This window comes from Hyperolius riggenbachi, chromosome 6 (genome assembly GCF_040937935.1).
Source record: "Hyperolius riggenbachi isolate aHypRig1 chromosome 6, aHypRig1.pri, whole genome shotgun sequence".
Lineage (NCBI taxonomy): Eukaryota > Metazoa > Chordata > Amphibia > Anura > Hyperoliidae > Hyperolius > Hyperolius riggenbachi.
Window position 1 is genome coordinate 236798578 of NC_090651.1, and position 25081 is coordinate 236823658.

Consider the following 25081-nt stretch of genomic DNA (forward strand, 5'->3'; position numbering starts at 1 on the left):
TAATGAAGAACCCTTTCTGTGGTTTTATTTGTAATGCTTCCATGTTTAGCTGGTATTTTTTATCATGGGAAGGTTCTTGTCACCGCAGTGATTTTACGTGAAGACTAGTAGCTGGGTTTAGCACTGGCTAGGCTGGAGGGTTTATTTCTTTATAGTTATGCCTTCTTCCTGTGATGTATGCGGTGCTTCTTTATTCTCAGTTAACATGCAAGTACAGACAAGTGTTATGCTGGGAATACACCATGAGGTATTGTGGCAGATAGATGGTTCGATAGATAATTTCTGACATGTCTGATCAGAAAAACAATTGAAAATCAGAATGATTTCTCATAGAAGTGAATGAAAAAAAATATGTAAAAACAATAGTAAAATCGATCAGAAAAACAATCGGACAATAAATCTGCTAGAAAATCTCATTGTGTATTCCCAGCATTTTATTATGGATGTTTTTTTTTCTTCTACAGATTAGAGGAAGTATAACTTCTGTCAGGTTTTCGCTGCTCTCTGTGCAGTGACAGGAAGTGAGAAAATCTCATTAGCTGCACAATTCACACTAGCAGAAAACAAGTTATTTTTCTTCTTGGCCCTGGCCAAAGTAAACAAATATAAAGGAAAAACATTTCCTAATTCTCCTTATTAGTCCCCTTTTTTAAAAAAAAGTAAAACAAAGCAAAAAACCTGTTTCATTGTTTCATATCTTAGGAAAACCCCAGGCCACGTAGGTGATATCAGTACGCTATGCAGTAGTATATATGAGAAGGGAATGTGATGGTGATATGAGGGAACAATGCAGTAAGTCCGTCTCTTCCTGTCCAAATAGCCAAAAGTAATTTTTTTTTCAAGAGTTAATAACTGGATCGGAGGAAATGAGGAGAGGAATGGACAACACACATGTGTATGTAGATCCAGCATGTACATGCCTCTCTGCTTGCCTCAGGTAGCTTTACCTCGGATCAGGTATTCTAAATGAAAGGTATTTTGACCAGGCCACAAGTGGTGTAGAATGAACATTCTAGTAGCTTTGTACTGCATTGAGCGGTACAAGGCTAGAAGGTTTTTGATCAGTATTTGCATTATCTGGATCGATTAGGTTCCAGCAGCAATCTGACCAAAGTGATAAAAGAATCAATATTTTTACATTAATTTTTGATGACCGCAATATCAGTCATAAAGAACATCTGGCGTGCACTGAATAGTCTGACTCCATTTAAATTTGTGTATGTGTCTGTACCCTGTACACTTACTGCACTGTTGTATGAAGTATGTTGGTAGCGTGGCACTTGTCTAGTTGAGATACAGTGGTTTGCAAAAATATTCGGCCCCTTGAAGTTTTCCACATTTTGTCATATTACTGCCACAAACCTGAATCAATTTTATTGGAATTGCATGTGAAAGACCAATACAAAGTGGTGTACACGTGAGACGTGGAACGAAAATCATACATGATTCCAAACATTTTTTACAAATGAATAACTGCAAAGTGGGGTGTGCGTAATTATTCAGCCTCCTGAGTCAATACTTTGTAGAACCACCTTTTGCTGCAATTACAGCTGCCAGTCTTTTAGGGTAAGTTTCTACCAGCTTTGCACATCTAGAGACTGAAATCCTTGCCCTTTCTTCTTTGCAAAACAGCTCCAGCTCAGTCAGATTAGATAGACAGCGTTTGTGAACAGCAGTTTTCAGATCTTTCCAAAGATTCTCGATTGGATTTAGATCTGGACTTTGACTGGGCCATTCTAACACATAATAATAATAATAATAATAATAATAATCCAAACATTTGTGTAGCGCTTTTCTCCTGTCGGACTCAAAGCGCTCCAGAGCTGCAGCCCCTGGGGCGTGCTCAAGAGGCCACCCTGCAGTTTTGGGGAGTATTGCCTTGAACTCCTTACTGAATAGGTACTTGACCTAGCCAGGATTTGAACCCTGGTCTCCCATGTCAAAGGCAGAGCTTTTCACATGGATATGTTTTGTTTTAAACCATTCCATTGTTGCCCTGGCTTTGTTTATGGTCGTTGTCCTGCTCGAAGGTGAACATCTGCCCCAGTCTCAAGTCTTTTGCAGACTCTAAGAGGTTTTCTTCCAAGATTGCCCTGTATTTGGCTCCATCCATCTTCCCATCAACTCTGACCAGCTTCTCTGTCCCTGCTGAAGAGAAGCACCCCCAGAGCATGATGCTGCCACCACCATATTTGACAGTGGGGATGGTGTGTTCAGGGTGATATGCAGTGTTAGTTTTCTGCCACACATAGCGTTTTGCATTTTGGCCAAAAAGTTCCATTTTGGTCTCATCTGACCAGAGCACCTTCTTCCACATGTTTGCTGTGTCCCCCACATGGCTTGTGGCAAATTGCAAACGGGACTTCTTATGCTTTTCTGTTAACAATGGCTTTTTTCTTGCCACCCTTCCATAAAGGCCAACTTTGTGCAGGTTACGACTAATAGTTGTCCTATGGACAGATTCCCCCACCTGAGCTGTAGATCTCTGCAGCTCGTCCAGAGTCACCATGGACCTTTTGACTGCATTTCTGATCAGCGCTCTCCTTGTTCGGCCTGTGAGTTTAGGTGGTCAGCCTCGTCTTGGTAGGTTTATAGTTGTGCCATACTCCTTCCATTTCTAACTGATCGCTTGAACAGTGCTCCGTGGGATGTTCAAGGTTTTGGTAATCTTTTTGTAGCCTAAGGCTGCTTTAAATTATCTCAATAACTTTATCCCTGACCTCTCTGGTGTGTTCTTTGGACGTCATGGTGTTGCACCCAATATTCTCTTAGACAACCTCTGAGGCCGTCACAGAGCAGCTGTATTAGTAGTGATATTAGATTACACACAGGTGCACTCTATTTAGTCATTAGCACTCATCAGGCAATGTCTATGGGCAACTGACTGCACTCAGACCAAAGGGGGCTGAATAATTACGCACACCACACTTTGCAGTTATTTATTTGTAAAAAAATGTTTGGAATCCTGTATGATTTTTGTTCCACTTCTCACATGTACACTACTTTGTATTGGTCTTTCATGTGGAATTCCAATAAAACTGATTCATGCTTGTGGCAATAATATGACAAAATGTGGAAAATTTCAAGGGGCCGAATACTTTTGCAAACCATTGTATACTCCATAGCTGTCACACTACTGATTGTTACCATACATTTTATGGCATCTTTGTAACAACACTGATCATTTTGTCTGTTTGCTTGTCATCCTTATTGACCTCTTGAAAAAGTATCTTAAATATAAGCGGTTTTCATGGCAAGTCCTTTCATTTAATGCTGCTAATATCTTAGTAGTATTAGTATTTCTGTTGTTGTTTTTTTAATCTAGATTATTAATTGCCACCATGGCTTTCAAATCCACACAAGCAAATCCCCATTGTAGCATATTTTGAACATTATTCTAATATGTGGAACTTTTGAAAGTCAAGCCAGTCATAACCTATCTTTTATTTAACATGTTTCCTTCATCTGTTGAAGTTTTTTGAAGTTTTTTGAAGTTTTCATCAGGGCTGTGGAGTCGGTCCAAAAATCCACCGACTCCGACTCCTCTAATTTGCATATTACAATTTTGTTGATTAAAAGTATGTAACATGAAATTCGTCTCTTAACTGCCAACGCTTAGGAATTTTACAAGACAACTGAAGTGAGAAGGATATGTAGACTACTATATTTATTCCCTTTAGACTAAAACTAGTCCTTGGTAAGAGTAAAAGGTACAAACCGGAACAAAGAACATCTATCAGGCCCTAGGCAATGTGACTGTGGGTACATGTAAGAATGATGTGCAGGTACTCTGCAGGGGAATGAGGAGATTGTAAACAGACAACACCTCTGTGTTCAATGTGCACAGCATTCTCAGTGGATTCCCTGCAGCTCTGTGGGGAGTGCATATGTAGAGTATAGTACTACTGTGTAACAAAGTAAACCTGAGACAGATGAAATTCAAGTTTTATACATACCTGGGGCTTCCTCCAGCCGCCTTCAGGATAAGTCTGTTACCCTTTAATTTGTAGTCCCCAAACCAAATTTTAACAACATATCAAATTATTTGATTTCATCAGCAAAGGGAGTGCATACATTTGCATAAATTAGCATCAATGCAGAATTATTTCCATCTCATTGACCATCTCTATTAGTGACACAGCTACACATCAGGCTTTATTCTTACAGCATAGATGTTATTTAGTATATATGAGATTCCTGTGTACACATCATATATACAGTCACAATCAGATATGTATATCTGACCTTAAAAATACGGGGACTGCTTTATTGAAGCAGCACAAGTAACTAATTTTGATTGGTTTATTTCGTTTTTGTGGACTAAGCACAGCTGTTACTGTATATATACTGTATATATACATTATTTTTAATGACTATTATCCGATAGAACATTTTATCATATTTTCTATTTTAATTACAGTTACAAATTCATTAGGAGGCGGTGCATTTTTTCCCGACTCCGACTCCAGGCACCCAAAATTGCCCGACTCCACGACTCCGACTCCACAGCCCTGGTTTTCATATTACTCCTGTATAGTATGATTTGTTGCTTTTGTGTCAGATTACCTCTCATGCTGCAAACATTGGTGATGTCTGCTTCAGGGACACGGTGTTGCAGCTGGTGGGAACAGTGATGTGCTTGACCAAAGGCCTGATATTCTAGTCCACAGTAGAGAAACCTGCTGGAGTGCAGGGCCAGTGAATTGCTTCTGTCTCAAGCTACATCTGTGTTGTGGCTGCACATCTTTGTGTTGTGGCTGCACATCTTTGTGTTGTGGCTGCACATCTTTTTACACTCTTTAAGCGTAGTGGCAGAGAAGGTGGAGACCAGCACAAAGAAAATATGGAGTTTACCTTTGCTGGTTGTCTAGTTGTCATGCTGATAAAAAAAAAAAAATGTGCTGGTCAGACGTATTAACTTCATGCAGAGTTATCTTGGCTGCACCTTCCTTCATGGCAGTGAATCAGAGCTTGGAAACAAAACATCAGTCTGGTTATCAGTAGAGGAGCTTTGTGTTTGTGTTTTAGAGCAAACCAGTCTCAAAAAATATACTTGGTAAATGAATGCATTTACAGATGAGTAATTATTAGTTGCCATTTATATATTTTTTGGGAGATTGTAGGCTTTATAATTTTCCAAATCTCTGATTAGTACAGGAAGTCTGTCCATCAAATATGTATTCCTTTGTATAAATGAGAACCACATTTTGTTCCCCTTAAACTTGTATCTGAGACATGGAACAGTCATATGAAGGCATTATGCAGGGCTGTGGAGTCGGAGTCGTGGAGTCGGAGTCGTGGAGTCGGGCAATTTTGGGTGCCTGGAGTCGGAGTCGGGAAAAAATGCTCCGACTCCGACTCCTAATGAATTTGTAACTGTAATTAAAATAGAAAATATGATAAAATGTTCTATTTCTCAAATAATAGTCATTAAAAATAATGTATATATACACAGTATATATACAGTAATAGCTGTGCTTAGTCCACAAAAATGAAATAAACAGATCAAAATTAGTTACTTGTGCTGCTTCAAAAAAAGCAGTCCCCGTATTTTTAAGGACAGATATACATATCTGATTGTGACTGTATATATGATGTGTACACAGGAACCTCTTATATATACTAAATAACATCTATGCTGTAAGAATAAAGCCTGATGTGTAGCTGTGTCACTAATAGAGATGGTCAACGAGATGGAAATAATTCTGCATTGATGCTGATTTATGCAAATGTATGCACTCCCTTTGCTGATGAAATCAAATAATTTGATATGTTATTAAAATTTTGGTTTGGTGACTACAAATTAAAGGGTAACTGAGATGGATGAAAAGTAAAGCTTTATACATACCTGGGGCTTCCTCCAGCCCCCTTCAGGCTAATCAGTCCCTCACTGTCCTCCACCACCCGGATCTTCTGCTATGAGTCCTGGTAATTCAGCCAGTCAGCGCTGTCCGGCCGCATGCCGCTCCCACGGCCAGGAACATTCTGCACCTGCGCAATACTGCTGCACAGGTGTAGTATGCTCCTGGCGGCGGAGTGTGTGCATGCGCACTACGCCTGACTGGCTCAAGTACCTGGACTCATAGCAGAAGATCCAGGTGGTGGAGGAGGACAACAAGGGACTGATTATCCTGAAGGCGGCTGGAGGAAGCCCCAGGTATGTATAAAACTTTAATTTCATCTGTCTCAGATTTACTTTGTTACACAGTAGTACTATACTCTACATATGCACTCCCCACAGAGCTGCAGGGAATCCACTGAGAATGCTGTGCACATTGAACACAGAGGTGTTGTCTGTTTACAATCTCCTCATTCCCCTGCAGAGTACCTGCACATCATGCTTACATGTACCCACACTTACATTGCCTAGGGCCTGATAGATGTTCTTTGTTCCGGTTTGTACCTTTTACAAGTACTCTTACCAAGGACTAGTTTTAGTCTAAAGGGAATAAATATAGTAGTCTACATATCCTTCTCACTTCAGTTGTTTTGTAAAATTCCTAAGCGTTGGCAGTTAAGAGACGAATTTCATGTTACATACTTTTAATCAACAAAATTGTAATATGCAAATTAGAGGAGTCGGAGTCGTGGAGTCGGAGTCGGTGGAATCCTAAACTGAGGAGTCGGAGTCGGTGGATTTTTGGACCGACTCCACAGCCCTGGCATTATGTATCTTGTTTTTACAGGTTTGGGCCCGTTTCCACTACATGCGGATTCTGAATGTGAATTTCTGCATCCAAACTGGCTCCAATGAATGCCTATGGGCCCGTTTTTCGCTAAACACAATTTATGCTATGCAGAAAAATTATGGATTACATGTTGCAGATTTCTGCAGCATGCATCAGTTTCCCATACAATGATTGATAGCCACATCCAAATTTCCACGTTCACATTTGCGGAAATCTGGATACAGAAAAACAGATGCAGAATTCAACATGCTAGTGGAAATGGGCCATTTAAAACCACAGATCAGGTAGGTAGGAGATCACCTTAATAACTGTGCCGTATGGTGGTACAGTATTTTGCATTCTTTCCAAACAACTTTGGTGTCATTGGATTAAATTCCATCCAGGGTATGATCTGCATTTTTTTGTCCCAGAAGTGGCAATGTAGTAACTTCCATTAACTTAAAGAGAACCCGAGGCGGAATATTGAAATCCTAATAGGACCCAGAGGCATGTTATGTGCACAATGACATGCCTCTGTGTCATTCTATCGCCGCTGCCAATGCACTCTGCTGTCCCCCCGAAAAGATCGCCAGGCTAGAGACAATCTGCTTGTCACTAACCTGCTTTGTTTATCTGAGGCTTTTCAATCAGCCTCCTCCGCATTACCCCTCGATAACCTGCTCCCCCAGCCGCTTGCTGCCTCTGCTAGCTTCCTCCAATGGGAAGCCAAGCCGCAACCCAGGAGTATTGTACAGTGCTGACATATTACGCATCGCTGTACAGAGTATATTCTCTTGTCACTACTATTTTGTACCTTTTTTATAGTACTAGTAATACTTACTACTACTACAGGCTCTTTTCAATTGCTAGCCCTCAGGCATGTATAGAATTGATCAACAAAACATAGAGGGGATGATTGCTATCTGGGTTTACATTTAGTATTAAGTTATACTGAAAGCAGATAAAGTAGTAGGCCACAGCAAAGACCTCAGATGTCTATGTTGCCTATGGGGTTGGCTATCCAGGGTCACTAAAATAGATGATCTCTCCACTTTGGAGTGGTTGGGTGGCATAAGGGTTGCATGATATCATGACTTGTCTTAGTTGCATAGATGAGTATAAAGAAATAAGTAATTAAGGGCCCATCTCCACTAGCGCTGAAATCACATCACATCAAACCTGAAGCCAATGCATGTCAGTGGAGTAGTTTCTATTGCATGCAAATTTTGCGATGTGATCTGGGAAAATTATGGATGGCATGCTGCAGATATCCACAGTACGCATCCGATTCCCCAAGACAGAAACAGACTGCCACTTCCGGAAGACAACCGGAACTAACCCGTGGCTATCTCATCCGAGTAGTGGAGACAGGCCCTTACTTCTCTAGTATTGAACTTACTCTTGCCTCGCCTCTTGTGTTACTTGAGGTTTTCAAGCTGCCATTGCCTTGTATTGTGCTTTGCTGCGTTTTATGGGAAGCACAGTGCAAATATTTGTGTTCACAGGTGACACAAAAGTCATTCTAGCAGCTTTGAGGCAAATGCCAGTCATTCTTATTGTTTACTGCCTGTGTACGTGAGGAAACCTAGAAGGAATTCACACACAATGGTGGCATAGCTGTTTCACTCCTCCAGCCTATGATGCAGCTTTATGCTGGGAATACACGTTAAGTTTTTACTTTAGATAGATGGGTTCGATAGATAAATTCCAACCTGTTGGATCTGGTCGATTCTACTTTCGTTTCGATTCTCCTCATTCAAGTGAATGTAATTGATAAGAAAAGATAAGGAATCGAGAGGGGAATCGAGCAGTGAATCGAGAGTAGAATCGATCGAAAGCGAAAACGACGGCAAAAACGAACGCAAAAACGCATCGTGTATTCCCAGCATTAGGCTCTGTTCACATCTAAAATCGAATTCACAAACACAAGAATTTTGAGATTTTGTGCGCAATTTTCTAAACCTCCCTGCGCTTGCCTGCATTTTTTTAAAAAGCGCTTAGAAAAAAAAACGCAGGTCAGGAGGTGAACTCTTTGACCCGGAAAATAATAAATGCAATGTATTTATTATTAAAAACGCGAACGCAATCGCTGCACAACGCGATTTTTCCTATACCTTCCATTAAGGCAAAGTTGCCTCAAATGGTACAGGTACCGCTTTGCTGAACGGATCGTAAGCGAACTGCACAAACACTCTAATAGGGAATCATTGTACAAGCGGTTTAAGGGTGATGAAAATCATCTGCACTTGAAAACAATGCCAAAGGTCCTAGATGTGAACGAGAACTTATGGTGGAGTTTTTGTATAATAATTCACTGTCCAGCAGTGTTCCTCCCTGGCAGTGTTCTACGTGTATTGTGATTGCCTGGTACACACTTTCAGTTATAATTGCCCAATCACTGACCAATGTTATCACCTCCATTGTGGTACGATGGTCAACAGATATTGAATGCTATGAGCAGATTGTGTAGGCAAACCCTCATACTACATAGAGGTGGTAAAATTGGTTAATGATTGGCCAATCATAATTGAAAGTGTTTACCAGGCTTTAGGCTGTGTAAAGTGGAATTGCAGCCAATCTTATTTTCCTTTATAACAATACAGCAGGAAAGACTGCCACTGTTATCGCTGTTTCTGTTTGAAATTTCCCCACCTCTGTCCTCAAGGAGGGAATGAACTCATCTGGTGAGGACTTTTTACACAAGACTGAAGCAGCTGTATAGAACCCATCTTGGCTGTGAATCTAGTGTGTGTACAGGTGCCCCCCTCCTGTTAAAATTAAGCTATTTAAAAAGGATGTGAGGGAAATCTTTCCACTTAGTACACAAATCGCAGTAAAGTGTCCTGCTATAGCAGTGCGCTGCAGTAGCGGTGCGATTTGGAACAATCTCACCGCAGCCCAAAAGCCACACTGTGCAGTATACCCGTGGTGCAACCAAAAAAATTAAATGATCGTGCGTCATCTGGTGCACTTTTGGGAGTCACAGGTTAGCACTGTAGGTTCTGTGTTGCATCATCTTGCACCACGGGCGGTATGGCATGTCTCAAATGGCCACTGTGGCCGGGGAGAATACCGCAACATGGGAAGTATAAAAGGGGCCTAAAGCATACCTGAAATGATTCAAAAGATAAGGTAAATGCTTACCTCAGTAGAGGAAAGTCTCTGGATAGTCCAGGCTTCCTCGGTCCTCCTGCTGCCCACCTTTCCAGCACTGGGTCACTCTAAATATATTTGGCAAGTGCTTGACGAAAATGTCCACATAGCTGTGCTGCTGTCCATGTATAATTGAGACCGTACTGAGCGAGAACAAAACAAAGAAAAAAGGGAATTTTAACATCTCTGCGACCGATTGGCGGCCGCAGAGTGGCTCCGTTGTTCTTCTTGCGAGGAGCGAGATTAGACGGGAGCTCGCACTTGCACGAGTGTGAGCTCCTGTCATTGTAAACAGACAGCTGCAGGGATCAGCCTGCCAGTGGCTGATTAGGCAGGCTGTGTTTTGTATTTATTAAAAAAATATATAGCGCTGGCATCTTGCGCAGCGATGTACAGAGTATACTATTGTCACTTAACTATCTCTCGGGGGGGCTTACAATCTAATCCCTGCCATATCCACATGCTTATGTATGAAAAAATTTAGCTTTTTCTTAATTCATAAAAAAAAAACTACAAATAGCAGCAGCAATAAGACACCACCAAAGGATGGCTCTATTGTTGAGAAGAAAAGGGGGTAAAATGTATTTGGATGCTAAATTGTATGACCGAGCAATAAACCGTTAACTTGTGAAGTGCCTAATTGTCAAAAACAAAATTAACTTACGTGATGCTCCTTCCACCCCCTAGACTGCTACTGTCCCCACGATGTCGTTCTGCTCCCCTCTGGCCTGCGGTAGTGACCGCCGCAAAGCTGTCCGGTGGGTGGCTACTGCGCATGCGCGGACCAGAGCTGCGCATGCGCAGTAATGAATTACACGTACTGCGCATGCGCAGAACACTCCTGGCCATGTGTGCGCAGTAGCTGGCGGCGACAGGCCAGCTTTGCAGGGGTTGCCGCTGCTGGCCGAAGGGGAGCAGGAGGACGACATCAAAGGCACAGTAGGAGTCCAGGGGGCTGGAAGAAGCCCCAGGTAAGTCAAAATCTATTTTTAATTATTTTTTGAATTATATACTAAAGATTCTCTTTAAGTCTTTCTTGTGCCCTATTCCCAGCACTTTGTTTCATTGTAAGCAGTCAGGTAATAAAACGTTGTAGCTGTTCTTGCTGAACTGATTGGTTTTTGAAATGTATCAGTGTGTTTTATAAAAAAAATACAGTTTAGCAGATGTATGTGACGCTTGAATTTTCCTCTGTAGGGAAGGGTGGGGTGTTGGTTTAAAATTAAAGACTGCCTCCACCCAAGTATTAAATCTGTGTTTGTGGGAAGTAGGTCTTTTGGTGGCTGGCAGGGAGTGCACTGGGCTGTTGTCTTTTATTTTTGCACTTTGTGGATTGCTTGTCCGCTCTGCACCTAACCTACTGATTTTAACTTGGGCAGCTGCCATATAGACTGTTTAAACTGGTTGCATGTATACACAAGACCTGCTGCAACATTTGGCTCGTCTAGTTTATGTATTAAAAGTGAACTTGTAGTGGTTTAGCATCATTTTTTTGGTATTTTTTTAAGGCATGCTATGCATGTCCCACACCTCATTAGCTATTGTCTGGCCTCTACATTGGTGCAGAGGTCAGTCATCTGGGGAAAGGGGGGGTTGCCTGGGCCAGGGCTTGGAGTATGAGATGGGGCAGGAGAGCACATAGCTGTACTTTCATACTAGTGTCTTGCTTGAGCTCAGCAGAACCCAATAGGGATAGAATATTTGCCAGTGAGGTAGTAAAGCTGCATGTTATGGTTTACCACAAGGTAATTTGAAGTCACCATGGCTACCATGGCTAGTTCACTTATGCATTATGACAAAGTGCTTTGTACACCATACAACTGTATGTAGGAGAGAACTCAATTTTTAGTTGAAACAGATGGAACTGGTCCTTTTGGGGGGCAGGCAGCACATAGGGGAGAGCCTGTATATAATTTGCCTTGAATTGACTTCATCTTTCTAATGACACTCTTCTCTTGTTGTTTTTACAGGTCTGCATTACACAAACGTTACTGACATCACAAGCTAGCAGCCATGCAGACTATTAAATGTGTGGTCGTCGGGGATGGTGCTGTGGGTAAAACCTGTCTCTTAATTTCATATACCACAAACAAGTTTCCGTCAGAGTATGTACCCACGGTAAGTGCCGCTCATGCTAACGTTGCTTACTAAAGTGCATGGTGCAGCCCCGTCTATCCCAAGCTCTTCTGCGTTGTCAAACCCTCTATTTCCAATACCATCTGTGTACCTGTGCTGTTCAGAGTGCTTTATAGTTGGAATTTCTTATCAGTGAGGGTCACATTGTAGTCACTTCCTGTCTGAGTCAGGACTGAGTCAGCCACTTTCACACCTGATATTTAACTCTTTCAGGCAGAGAAAGAAAAAAAAAAGGAACACAGCATAGTTATTTGTGTGCTAGGCACTGTGCATACCCATGTGTATCTCATGTCACGTCACTTCGGGTATCCTTTAATAATTGTATTTGCTTTATTGTAAGAATGGAAGAGACAAAAAAAATGATATCTGTGTGTAAAAATGCCCGCATGCGTATGCCATTTTGCATTCGCTTGTTAATTTTGCAGCTGGAAATTCACATGCGATTTGCATGCTTCTAGTTTAACGTAGCCTCGGTTTGTAGCATTAACATAAGCAAGTTTGATTTGTGCACTGTGACATGCCAAGCCTGTTAGGGGCTGGGGCTTATGTAAGTTCTACTTGTATTAATATACAATACCCTCAATTGTTTGGTTGATCACCAGTCATTCCTATAGTACAGAATCCTTACAATAACATCATTCACTCTCCTGTTAATTTACAGTTCATCCTCTTGTGAGGCTTCTGCTTTGCTGTAAATGCTAAAGCTGTAACCACTTCTTCCTGAAATATGTGCTCACACTCTGTTCTATGTTACAGGTATTTGACAACTATGCTGTCACAGTTATGATTGGTGGGGAGCCATACACCTTAGGGCTATTTGATACAGCAGGTAAGCATCTGATGTCTATTGTATTGTCTTATACCTGTTGCATGCTATGCACTTTACAAAGGTTTTGCTGGGCTGGAGACTTGAAGATAGAGGCCTGCGCGGGTCCACTTTTTCATACCCACACCCGACCCGCACCCGACCCGCTTTCTGATGAATTTGATACCCGCAGAACCGCTACCCGCACCCGACCCGCAGGCCTGCTACCCGACCCGCGACTCGCTTTTTTACATTTTCTTCTAAAGTGCACATTTTAAAGTAACATTTAAAGTAAGCAAAAGACACAGTCAGAATTAACTTGTTTGTTTTCGCAACCCGCACCCGCAACTCGCTACCCGCACCCGCAGCTTAAATCAATTCGGGTACCCGAACCCGACCCGCATTTCGGGTTACCCGCGGGTACCCGGCCCGCTGCAGGCCTCTACTTCAAGACATAAGTTTTGTTGCAAATGTGTTTGATTCTATTTAAAATTATATTTTAAGTGACAAATGTTTTCAGGCCTTATCTGGGCTGTACCACCGTAAGGGTGGTAGCTGTGCAACTGCAGTAAGAATTGTTTTTGGATTTTAGTACAATTTAGTACAATTCTCACTGCAGGTATGCACACAGCACTGTAATTTTATAACCCTTATACACTACTCTTTCAGCAGCCTTCTATGACCCAGGTGAATGTTGCAAATGTTTAGGTCTGTTGGCCAATCTTGAAGTCCAGGCCACGTTTCAATATTGCTTTAATTTCAAAATCTCCAGCCTGCTATAAAGATGTTTGCAAGGGTACAAAATGCTACTTGTTCATATTTCAAAGCAAACTTTACAACAAAGTTCATTTTAAAAAATGCAGCAACTGAAATAATTTATCAGTGATTTTTCATTAATTCTGTTATATCATGTAAAAAAATGGTACAATCCAAGCAAAACAAAAACTGCAAAGTTTTAGGGCCATAGGTATGACACTGGTATATGTAAAACATATTTTTTGTTACAAAAAACTTACACTGGTGTATCAACATCAATATAAAAAGTCCATGTGTCATGGAAGTGTACATGTACAATAAGCAGCCTAACTTTTCATTGTACTGAAACCTTATCACTTATTTACAGTAATTTAAAACTGTTTTCTGTCAATCTGGTGATACATGAAAGATATAAACCTTTTTCCCTCTCTTTACAGGACAGGAAGATTACGATAGGTTACGACCTCTTAGCTATCCTCAGACAGATGTGTTCCTTGTCTGCTTCTCAGTGGTCTCACCATCTTCATTTGAAAATGTGAAAGAAAAGGTACAGTTAAGGATGAGTTTATATAGATTTTGGGCCTCTCATCCCGGATGTGCAATAAAAAAAACCCTTAAAATAAAGCAGGAAGTATGAAGCCAGTTCAAGCAATGTATGTTGTCAAGATTAGACACTTTACAGCTGCTAGGTAGCCAGTGTGTCTACTGATGGGCCTGGCTTTTTTTTTTTTTTTTTTACATTTTAGAAAGGCCTCCTAAGTTTGACTTTGCAGGCTGCATGACCTAACAGTTATTTGTTGAGTAAATTCCAGTTAGGAATGTGCAATGAGATGCAGATCATTCCTACTTGAGATGAAATTATACAGATCTTGCATGGAAATGTGCAGCTTGAAAATGGACCAATCCGATTCCACCTTGACAGAATTCGATTGGAGCATTTTCAAGCCACATACCTATGCATAGAAGATCTGCATAATCTTTTATCAACTTGAAATGACTTGCATCTTATTGACATCCCTAATTCCAGAATGTACTGAATGCTTGAAGGTCAAATGTCGATAATCAAGTTTTTACTCTGTATTAGGGTTCACATTACCACTAGCGCCAGGGGCACTGTATTTATTAACCCAATTCTCTCTGTCTGCTTTAACTGCTCTGCGACCGCCTCACGCCAATTGGCGGCCGCAGAGTGGCTCCCCCAGGACCACCTAATGCTGATTGGCGTTAGGTACTGTAGGCGGGGATTAGTGGGAAATGAGTGAGGATCTGTGATCTGTCTGCCAGAAGTGATCGAAGCTGGCAGGCTGTTAAAAAAAATAAAATAAACGGCTTTTTTAATTTGTACAGCGCTGCGATCTAGCGCAGCGCTGTACAGGGGACAGCTTTGTCACTTTGCTGTCCCCTGGAGTGGCTCACATTCTAATCCCTCTCATAGGCTCATGTCTATGAGAGGCGATTGCAGTGATTGGATCTTGAGCGGGTGAGGAGGGAGAAAAAAAGCGCCTTTTATTTAAAAAAAAATAAATAAAATTGAATAAAAAAACAATCACAGCAGCAATCAGATACATACTACCAACAGACAGCTCTGTTGGTGGGCAGAAAAGGAGGTAAAATCCATTTGGCTGCTAAGTTGTATGGCCGACTAATAAACGATTAAAACTGCATAGTGCTGAATTGTAAAAATCGCCTGGTCACTAGGGGGGAGTAAACCCGTGGTCCTCAATAGGTTAATATCATCCTTCACTCCTAACACAGCTCACAAATACGTACACTGTGTTCTCACAGTATGCACAGAGGCTGAGGAGAAAAGCTGATCAGAGGAGGTAACAGGTAGCTAGATGTGCTTGATTATTGCTGGAATATTACTAGCAGTCAGGAAAATATATATACTTAGCAGTCACCGAGAGAGGTATGTGTACACCACTCCTGACTGACTGCTTGTGATGTTTCACTTCTGAACTTGTAATAAACTCTGGCTTCTCCATGCTGGGAGGGGGAGGAATCTTGAAGATATATTGCTAATGCCTTTCAACAGTCAGAAAAGTGAAGACCATAAACACACATTTCTGCTAATTTAACCCCTTATCACCACCTGAATAAGATTCTTTCAGCTGGGTGATTACTAAACTATATACTTAGAGGTTGATAGTAACTCCCCTGTGCAGGAACATGGTCTGTCCTGCAGACCCCACACATTTTTACATTAGCCATTTCCTACAGCATACACATTCAAAACGGCAGGCTGTAATGATCTCAGATGACTGCTATTCCCCCCCTCCTCCACCCTTTCCCCTTGCAGTTTGAACAGTAGGATGATGCAAAGCCCAGCAGCAGCACCTGTCCCACCCAAAAAGCCTGCCGGTAATTTTAGCTGGGCTGTTTCAAGGCATGGCATTTTAGCGCAGGATTTTTACTGCAGGTAGAAAACTCATTTGACAGAAAAGGTACATTTAGTTCCTTTGCAGCCGCACAAGAAAAAATGCGCACACACAAATATTTCCAGTTTACTCAATACAACTTTTAATTGTCTATTGAGAGCTAGAATAACCATTCAGTAAACCTCATGTGTGAGTACTTTGTGGATCCATCTTGTGCTTTAGTTACACCTCTGTGAGCTCGGCAATATTTGCCCACTGTTTACAGAACTGTTTAGTCACTTGGCCTGATACTTAATCTATCACTGTAATTCTGTTATATTTTTTTTCCCCATACTGTTACTGTGTCTTTCACTCGTCTGTTTTAAATAGAGCTGGAAAATTATTATGTGTTTCTTCATCTCAGATTGCAAAGCAGAAAATTAAATGAATTACATTTTAAATGAGTGATTTTTTTTTTTGTATACCTGCTGTTGACTTCAGTTCTTTCATTGTACAGACCTAGTTCCAATTGTTAGGGGCGGTTCACACTTGCTCTAAAAACTTATCTGTGGCTCCATTTTTCAGCCCGGATCAAAACCGGAGCCACGGATAGCAACGTTAAAAATAGCAGCGATCTTCACCCAACCAAAAAAAAACGGATCCATCTGCATTCAGGTAGATCCGTTTTCAAAACCTGAACGGACAGTTGGGATTTGTAGTATTTTTTCCTGGATTGCACATGGATCCGGCTACACGGAGGGGTAGTGACGGGCAATAGAAAAAACAGATTCCCCCTCTACACGGGCAATTTTGAACACAGAAACTGATCTGTTTCTGTGTCGCCGCCATGCTGGAGGGGGAAGCAGCCAGGACGGGAGTGACAGTGGTCGGCAGGGAGGGGGGCCGCTCCCCGCCAGCTATCTGCGCAATATTAGTTAAAATGTAAAGTATTCAGCGAGCGGGGAGCTTACCTTCTCTCCACTTCCTCTGCTCGCCGCGTCACTTCCTGCAATGCCGCCCTCTGAAGTGTAGAGGGTGACATTGCAGGAAGGCGAGCAGTGGAACGCAAGAGAGGAAGGTACGCGTCCCCATTCGCTGCATACGTTACAGTTTAACTAATTTTGCGCAAATAGCTGGTGAGGACGGGGGACCCAGGTGGGGTAGGGGGGCTTTAATCAAGCGTGTGTAATGGGCTTTAAAGGAGTACATTTGAAATCGGCGCCGGTAGACTTAGGTGCAGGATCCAGCTGTTATATGGCTGATCCTGCTTCTGCACAAGTCCGGGCCGATTTAATTATTATTCCGCCTCCAGGCCGCCATGGATAGCGATTGCTGGAGGCCGAATTATTATGTTTTTAAGCAACCTCTGCTCCATCCTCTGACGGAGCCGACGTTACTCACTGAGTGCAATAGGAATGATTCCTATTGTAGTCTATGGAGGCACCGGCTGCGCCCAAATCTAGCAGCGCTGAAAACCACTGCTCCGCTTTAAAGAGGGTTTTTGGTAATTAAAAAGTATGCATTGATCTTTTGCTTGAAATTTGTGACATGCTCTGAACAAAGGCTGTTCTATATTTCAGTGGGTACCTGAAATCACTCATCACTGTCCCAAGACTCCGTTCCTGCTCGTTGGGACACAGATTGACTTAAGAGATGATCCTTCCACAATCGAGAAACTCGCCAAGAACAAACAGAAACCAATCACTCCAGAGACAGCTGAGAAGCTGGCCCGAGACTTGAAGGCAGTTAAATATGTGGAGTGTTCTGCACTGACACAGGTAAAGAAAAAACCTTCATAAGCAGTGGGTGTGGTTATGTCATGTCAGTTATTCACAGTACAGCTTCTATGTTGATCATGGGTGCCACATACTTGAAACACTAGTCACTTGATTATGGTACTTAGCCTAGTGGCAGAGTTAAACACTCTGAAAGAGTATATGCGATGAGACCCCTCACAGCAGTTAAAACACTGAATGAAACCTTTTACAGGACCTCTTTCCATCCTCATCCTCCTGCTGATTGAAAGTTAGCTCTCCTTTGAGTCCTATGCTTATCATTATGGATAAACCGAGACCAGAACTGAAGTGCTGTCAAGTTGTGTACATTTAATCACCTAACACTATCTTTTGTGATAGTTTTTGGGGACAGTTTGCCAACGATTGCCAGACAAGTTTGCTCAGCTATCTGTTAAGCAGCATGTTTCTGTCCTGTGAAGTGGAAGGGATTTGCAGCAGGCTTTCTACTTTGCAGAAACTTCATGGCAGTCGGCAATCAAGGGAAAGAGGACTGCCAACCAAAATAATCGCTGACAAGAACATACACATCAGCATTGAGATCTCTAACCATCGTTTCGCTCTCCAGAGTTCCTGAATGAGCAGATTAGCAGAATGCATTATGGTGTTCTCATCTGACTGTGTAGACAAATCCACCTAGTAAAAAGCTTGGCTTGCATTCACCTGATATAGGGGGCTGGGGGAGGGGTGAAAACACTACTTTATGATAGCAGACAGTTTTCTGCCATGGACACACATGTTGACGGATCTATGCTAATTAGACTCTGTTCACACATCCATTGTGTATGTGGTGTCAATGGAACGCAAAGTCCTGTCCTGCGTGACTTTACCAGACACTGCATGGAAATTGGAAAATCGTAAATAGCAATGATATGACATATCCACTATAACAGACCCCAGCGGATGTTGATGGACACGGGATTGTGCATCGGATCTGTTGTGACCATCCTTGTTGCGGCTGCAGTGTAATGTGAACCCAGCCCAATATTTTACCATGGAGGTGTGAAGGAGAGGAGGGTTACTTCCAGTCATCTCCTAGACTCTATCATAGCAGATAGCTACATTTGTTTTGGAATGTTTGCCACAGGTCAAAAGTGGACCTGAACTGATTAAAAAATACATCCAAATAACAGTAAGGCTGGACTCCTACTTGCTTGCAAAAACAGCAACAAAAAGCGTGTATTTTCGCATGGGTCTTGGATTGGATTTACAATTGGTCTGACATTTGCAATAGATTGTCAGCAGATTTGATCAGAGATTGAATCTGCAGGTGGCCTGCATAACAGGCAGCAACTGAAAGCAGTCTAGCAATCCTTGTGTAATCCGTATGGGGTCAGTGAATTATTAAATGCCTTAAATTAGGGTGAAAGGGAGTTGGCAGTGTATTTTTTTTTTTTTAAGCAGGAACCATTTTTGGTTTATTTTGCATATCGAAAATCCTTTTTTTTTTTTTTTTTTTAATACTGTAGTGTAAGAAAACCTTCTTCCCTTAACTGTTCACTGCAGAGTAATGTGAGGAAGCATAGCCTTGATGGGGGAAGAAACTGCTGATGCCACTTATGTAATTTCCTGTTGCCTAATGACTTCCGAACTGGATTAGTCATGAGTTAGGTTACATTTTTTTTCAACTTAGTTTCCTAAGTTCCCATTGATTTGCTTTGTAGAGTGAGATGTGTTGCCAGTACCGGCAAAAGCAGAAGTTCTTCAAACTGAGCTCATGCCATAACACAACTGTGTTATTGCAAAACCGTAAAACAAAGGAACTGTCTGTGAGATCTGTATGTGTAACTTATATACCTGGAGTTTGATTTCACTGTACAATATAGAAAATATTTGTTTGGGAAACGTGATTATTAATTTCTTAGTAGGCTCTTGTTGAAAGAGTTAAACGCTAAGCAAAGGTGGAATTTATGGGATTTGCATACTTTGGCTCATTTAACTTCCACTGGAGCCAACAAATGACGTATGTGTAGCTAGAGATAAAAAATAGCAGCTTAAATAAACATAACCTTGAGTGAGGGAAATATGGAACATGCCAATGCTGGTTGTATGTAGAAATGGTGGGTTTGTGACTGCTGAAGCCAAACATCAGTATATCGGGTAATGTCGTCTTTTTTTTTTGTTCTTAAAGGCTCAATATTTCTTTTACACCAATCACTGAAAATATGATAGTAAAGCTGCATCTAAACAGGCTTACTGTCGTCATATTGCTGACCGCCACCCCTCTTAAAGCCTTCTTCATACGAGTTGCTGTAGGTTGTGAATCCACTGCCTTGGCTGTGCGCTTGTACTCAGCACAGGCAGTATTGGAGGCCGACATTTCACTCTCACATCCTAGAATCTACAGGAGAACAAATTAGGACTTTAGTGTCACATCCAGGAATCTTAACTGGTTAAAAGTTTATTTTATACTTTTCGCAATCCAACTTGTCAGAATAGTGGCACACGAGTAGGCAGGTGACCCAACATCCTTGTACACGCAGTGCTTTTTGAGAAGAAGAAAGAAAACAATGAGAATCCCCTATGGGAGTTTCAGAGCAGTAAGATTAAGAATATCTTCTGCAAGTGACCGCTACATAGAAAAAGTAATTTGCAGTGCATTTTATTGAAATGCACTTTTTTATATGTATACACATGTATTTTGAATTTAAGACATTTTTATTGTTATAGTGTTCCTTTAACTACCATATAACTTAGCATTTGAAACTGAGCATACTTTGAAAATATACATAGGCCTCAATTCACTAAGCAGTTCAGGCAAGTCTACTGTTGTTTTTTAGTCTACTGATGGTTTGGTGTAATGTTTTAAGCCCCATCTACACGATACGATTCTGTGTGATTCAATTACGATTCTTTTTACGATACGATTAAATCCGACATGTCCGATCGGGATTCGATTCAATTCGATTTGCCATTGTTTTGCAATGGCAAATCGAATCCCGATCAGACATGTCGGATTTAATCGGATCATAAATACAATCGTAATTGAATCGCACAAAGAATCGTATCGTGTAGATTGGGCTTAAGACCGTTTTTTAGACCTGGTCTAACATTCAGTAATTACACAATTCACAAAGGCAAACATGGAGTAACCACGCCCACTTTTCCGAACCGATTAGACCAGCTGATTTCTGTAGATATAGTAATTCTGTGAGGTATTTTAGCCGCGAGGATGGAACCTTTTGAATTAATTATGCAGGAGTTTAATTGTATGCAGAGGAGAGCTCATCAGAGGAGAAGGATGTCAGTCATAGCTACTTGTTTGTGTATTGCATATTTTGATCATTTCCCCTGCTTTACCCACCTAATTACCAAATGGTTTAGACCAGGTCTAAAAAAAGGTCTAAAACATTTGGTAATGGGGAATTACCCTTTGATGCAACTGACCAAACCATCCGTAGACTAGAAACCATCAGTAGACTAGTCTAAACTGCTTAGTGAATTGAGGCCATAGTCTGAGAGTACCTGCAGGAAAAAACATTTAGGGCTGGTTCAGATGGACAGCTGCTGACAATAATCCCTGGTGTTTAGTGATAAGTGTCCACTGTGTTGTAATTTAGATGGATGGAAGCGTTAATCTCACAGCGTTAACCATCGTTAAATCGAGCGCTGCGGTCGATACAGTTTTCCTGGACAGTAGCAGCTTTTGGAGTTTGTTTCGTTCATAGTTTCATTGTACTCTCCTACATTTGGGCTCTAAATGCAACAAACCTCAATTGCTTTTCTAGGCGGCGGCAGAAAACAGAGTGCTAGAACGAGCCATCAGGAGCGGTCTGCCTGAAACAGCCCTTCTTCTCACATCTATTAGTTTCTGAAGTTTGCAAACTTTTCTTGTAAAGGTTGACCTTGGCCTCACCTGTTCTATCTCTCTTTAGGAAATTAAACACTTGGAAATATTTGTTTTATAGAGAGGTTTGTAATGGAGTTTGCTTTTGGGGGAGGCAATACTACTTACATATGGGCTTCTGCTCCTCTGGGCCCTGGTCCGTATTGTAATCTGCCAACCTCTCCAGGGAGAGACTGCACTTGCTACGTTTTCAACTTCCAAGCTAAGTGCCTTGCACGCCCACCGCAATGCATGTCTGGAGGTGTAGTCTATGGATTCGAGAACATCTCTGTACTTGCAACCCCGGACAACATCTCCCAAAGTGCATTGCGGAGAGTGCAACACTTAGCCGGGGAGTTGAAAATGCGGCAGCTGCAGTTTCTCCGTAGAGATGACAGATCCCATATGGACCGGAGCCCAAAGAAGCAGCACCCCATAGGTAAATAGTGAGGCTCACCCCAACCCCCACCCCTACCAATGGCACACACCATTACTAACCTGTATGGGGAGGTTAATTTAAAGAAAAACTATTTCCAGGTGCTGAGTTGCCTTTAATGCTTTCACCACCTTCAATTGATGGTCAGATCAGCTGGCCAATGGGGAAGCACTGATACTCCGGACATCTTGCTTTCTTTTTCTCCATAATTTAGCAGCTTCTGTGCAATTTACTGATCATTTTGACTGGCCGCTTTCACAGAAGGTTGTTTCCTCTATATAGTTCTGACTTTTTCAGAATCATTTTTTATTTTGCTAAGTAAGTTTACGCTTGCGTGGAATTTGGCTTGGTAGTTGCTTAAAGGAAATCCATGGTAAAGACAAGTGCAGTTTTACTTACCTGGGGCTTCTTCCAGCCCCTAGAAGTCTTATCAGGTCCCGCATTGCGAGTCCGCTGTCCCCTCCAAAACGATCTGTGAATCAGACTGGGTTGTGGGCTTTTCTGCGATTGCGCGGGCCTCATAATTGCTCTGCCGTGGCAGGGCGCGTTCTGCGAGTGCGCAGTTTATCATATTGAGGGGACATCGGCGGCCTGGCGGAAAGCGGAACTGCAGTGTGGAACCACCTGATAGACTTCTAGGGGCTGGAAGAAGCCTCAGCTGCACCTTAGTAGAGTAAAGCCATCTTTTCTTTTACCTCTGATTTCCCTTAACATGCAGACAATATAACAGACAAGACCATATAGCGATAACACCATGTAGGAATTCAAATAATGGGCGTGAAACATTATTTTTTCAAATGTCCAGTTCTCTGGTACAATGCTTTCCTGCTGAATGGAATATTCAGCATTACAAAATCATGCCATTGACAACCCCTCAGACCAGCTCACAGTCTAATCCCTACCACAGTCAAAGGTCAGACTTGTAGGAAACCAATTAATTTGGCAGTATGTTCTTGGTATATGGGAGGAAACCCATACAAACCCCAGACAGTTTCCTGGCTGAGGTTAGACTCCAGTGCTGCAAGGTGAGAGTGCTAACTGCTACATTGCTGTTGTAATCTGGTCATGTATTTTACATGATCTGATTAGTTTATTTTGCCCTGGTTTGTGGTAGGTTTGTCTCTGCGCAAGTGGTACTTGTAAACGAATTCTTTCACACTTTCCTAGAAATATACTTTAACTGCAACTCACAGGTATACATTTTCTATATGCCAAAGGCAACCACTTGACAATGGGTTTAGGAGAGTCCAGTTAGTACCTTTTGAATGTCATACTTTTTGGTTTTATTCTGGTCTCTAATTTTAGCTTTCTTATTTCTAAGTTCAGCAGCTGAAGTGCATGCTGTGAACTCCAAACCATCTTCTCCCTGCTTCATGCATTGCCTGAAAATTCACCAGTTCTGTCATGTTGTGTTTACATGTCTTTTGTTCACTTGTTGCAGTCATCATGTTTTTTTCTTTATGTTCTGCATTCCTGGTGCCTTTCAGTCATACTTTCATTGCTGGTGCTTCAGAACCTGTCCAGGCTTAAAGAAAAAACTACCACTCCTAGCTTAGTCTGGCAGTACACTAACTATTCAACTATGAGCTTTGAAGAATCAGGTTTGCATACCTAAAATCAAAATGCAAGTGTCCATGTGATGCTTGTTCTAAAGTGTAAGTCCAGCCATTTTGTCTTTTCTCTAGATTAACTAAACTAAACTTTCAGATCATTATTTTTGTCTGTCACACTATTGGAAAGATTACTATCCCTCTCATGGGTGACATTTACTGCAAGTGAAGTAATTTTTCCGGCCTGAACATCTGACCAGTTGTGATCCTCACCAGGCTATATTGTCTGCTTTCTATTACTGGTGACACAACGTGAAGGGGGACGTCTCAACCGAGACATGGACAACCCTAAAAGCCAAACGGATCACACATGCCTTCCTCTTTTTTTTCCAAAATACATTTTTCTAGTATTGAGCTTGCCAAATTTCAACCAAAATGTTATTTTGGATGGTAATGGAAATGGTTAGAATTTATTTGGGGTTTTTGTGGTCCGTGTTCCTATTTTAATTCTTTCAAAAAAAAAACAAATTTTTTGTGATTGAAGGCTCTATGCCTGACAGTGACCGCAGTTGAAAAAGTGTTTTTTAGGGGGAAAGTTAGTACCCCACCCCGATCATATTTACAACTGCTTTCCCTCACATCTTGCCCCATGGGTTACATTAGAGACCGAAGTAGCCACTGGAATAGATTTTTTCCACAGTAGGGTCACAGACAGCATAACAATCTGAAGGTTGCAGATCTTGCTGCTGTCCACAACTATCAAACACTTAAGATGGATTATTATTTTTTTTGAACGGGCAAAATTGTTTTATGTCCATATAAATTCGTAGTATTTTATTGCTTCTTTAGATAGCCATACATCTAGCGATTCTGATTCAATCGACAAAGCGATCCACTTTATTAAGGAATAGACTTCAGTATAGTTGATACTAGTGACCCACACATACTTTTAAAGATATCCTATGCGATTCACCTATGTGATTGGATCTGACCGATGTTGTCTCCATGCTCTGAATGCAAACCTCAATTCAGAGTTGATCCAAGGACATGTGACCAGTAGCCGATTCCTGTGTGATCGACCGATATCTTGCTTCCTGCTGGATCTACTTAGCTGGTCGATCCGACATGAAATCAGCCACTTTTCATCAATTGGGAATTCTGGAACACGCTTTATTCTCTGGATTCTATAAAATGATTGAATTGAAAAGTCTATCGTACAGCCAAACCGCTAGATGTATGGCTACCTTTACATTTAGAGGATCTGTCACATTGATCGTATTGTTAATACATTTTTAAATATTCTAATAAAGATTAAGTAGAGCAGAAAATAGAAGCTACCTTTCCATCACTGTTACTGTAAGTCACATTAGCCAAATAGTTTCTTCCCTGCTTAACCTCCACGTAGTTAGGAGTGGGTAGCCTGAGCAGTAATGTTATAGGCAGTAGCTGACTTTGATGTGAAGGAGATGGGTGCAACTTAGAAGTATTTTCTGATTTAGAAAATACTTCTAAGTTGTTTTCTGATATTCTTAAGTCCTGCCAGGTATATCTGTACATAGAAGTCTCAGTAAATGAACATTACGCAAAGGGTGATACTGTAT

General features: G+C 41.5%; 1 protein-coding gene across 3 annotated transcripts in view; it reads left to right on the forward strand.

The window, feature by feature from the left end:
* The window catches only part of CDC42 (cell division cycle 42), a 70353-nt gene that overhangs the window by 39702 nt on the left and 5570 nt on the right, over positions 1-25081 (forward strand). For 2 of the 3 annotated variants that reach the window (XM_068240562.1, XM_068240561.1), the window contains exons 2-5: positions 11792-11939; positions 12714-12786; positions 13956-14065; positions 17456-17653. In XM_068240562.1, the coding sequence (XP_068096663.1) occupies positions 11835-11939; positions 12714-12786; positions 13956-14065; positions 17456-17653 (486 nt within the window). In that variant the 5' untranslated portion in view covers positions 11792-11834. Of the gene's footprint in view, positions 1-11791; positions 11940-12713; positions 12787-13955; positions 14066-17455; positions 17654-23417; positions 23509-25081 lie in introns of those variants that run through there. The other variant, XM_068240563.1, reaches the window with a different exon arrangement.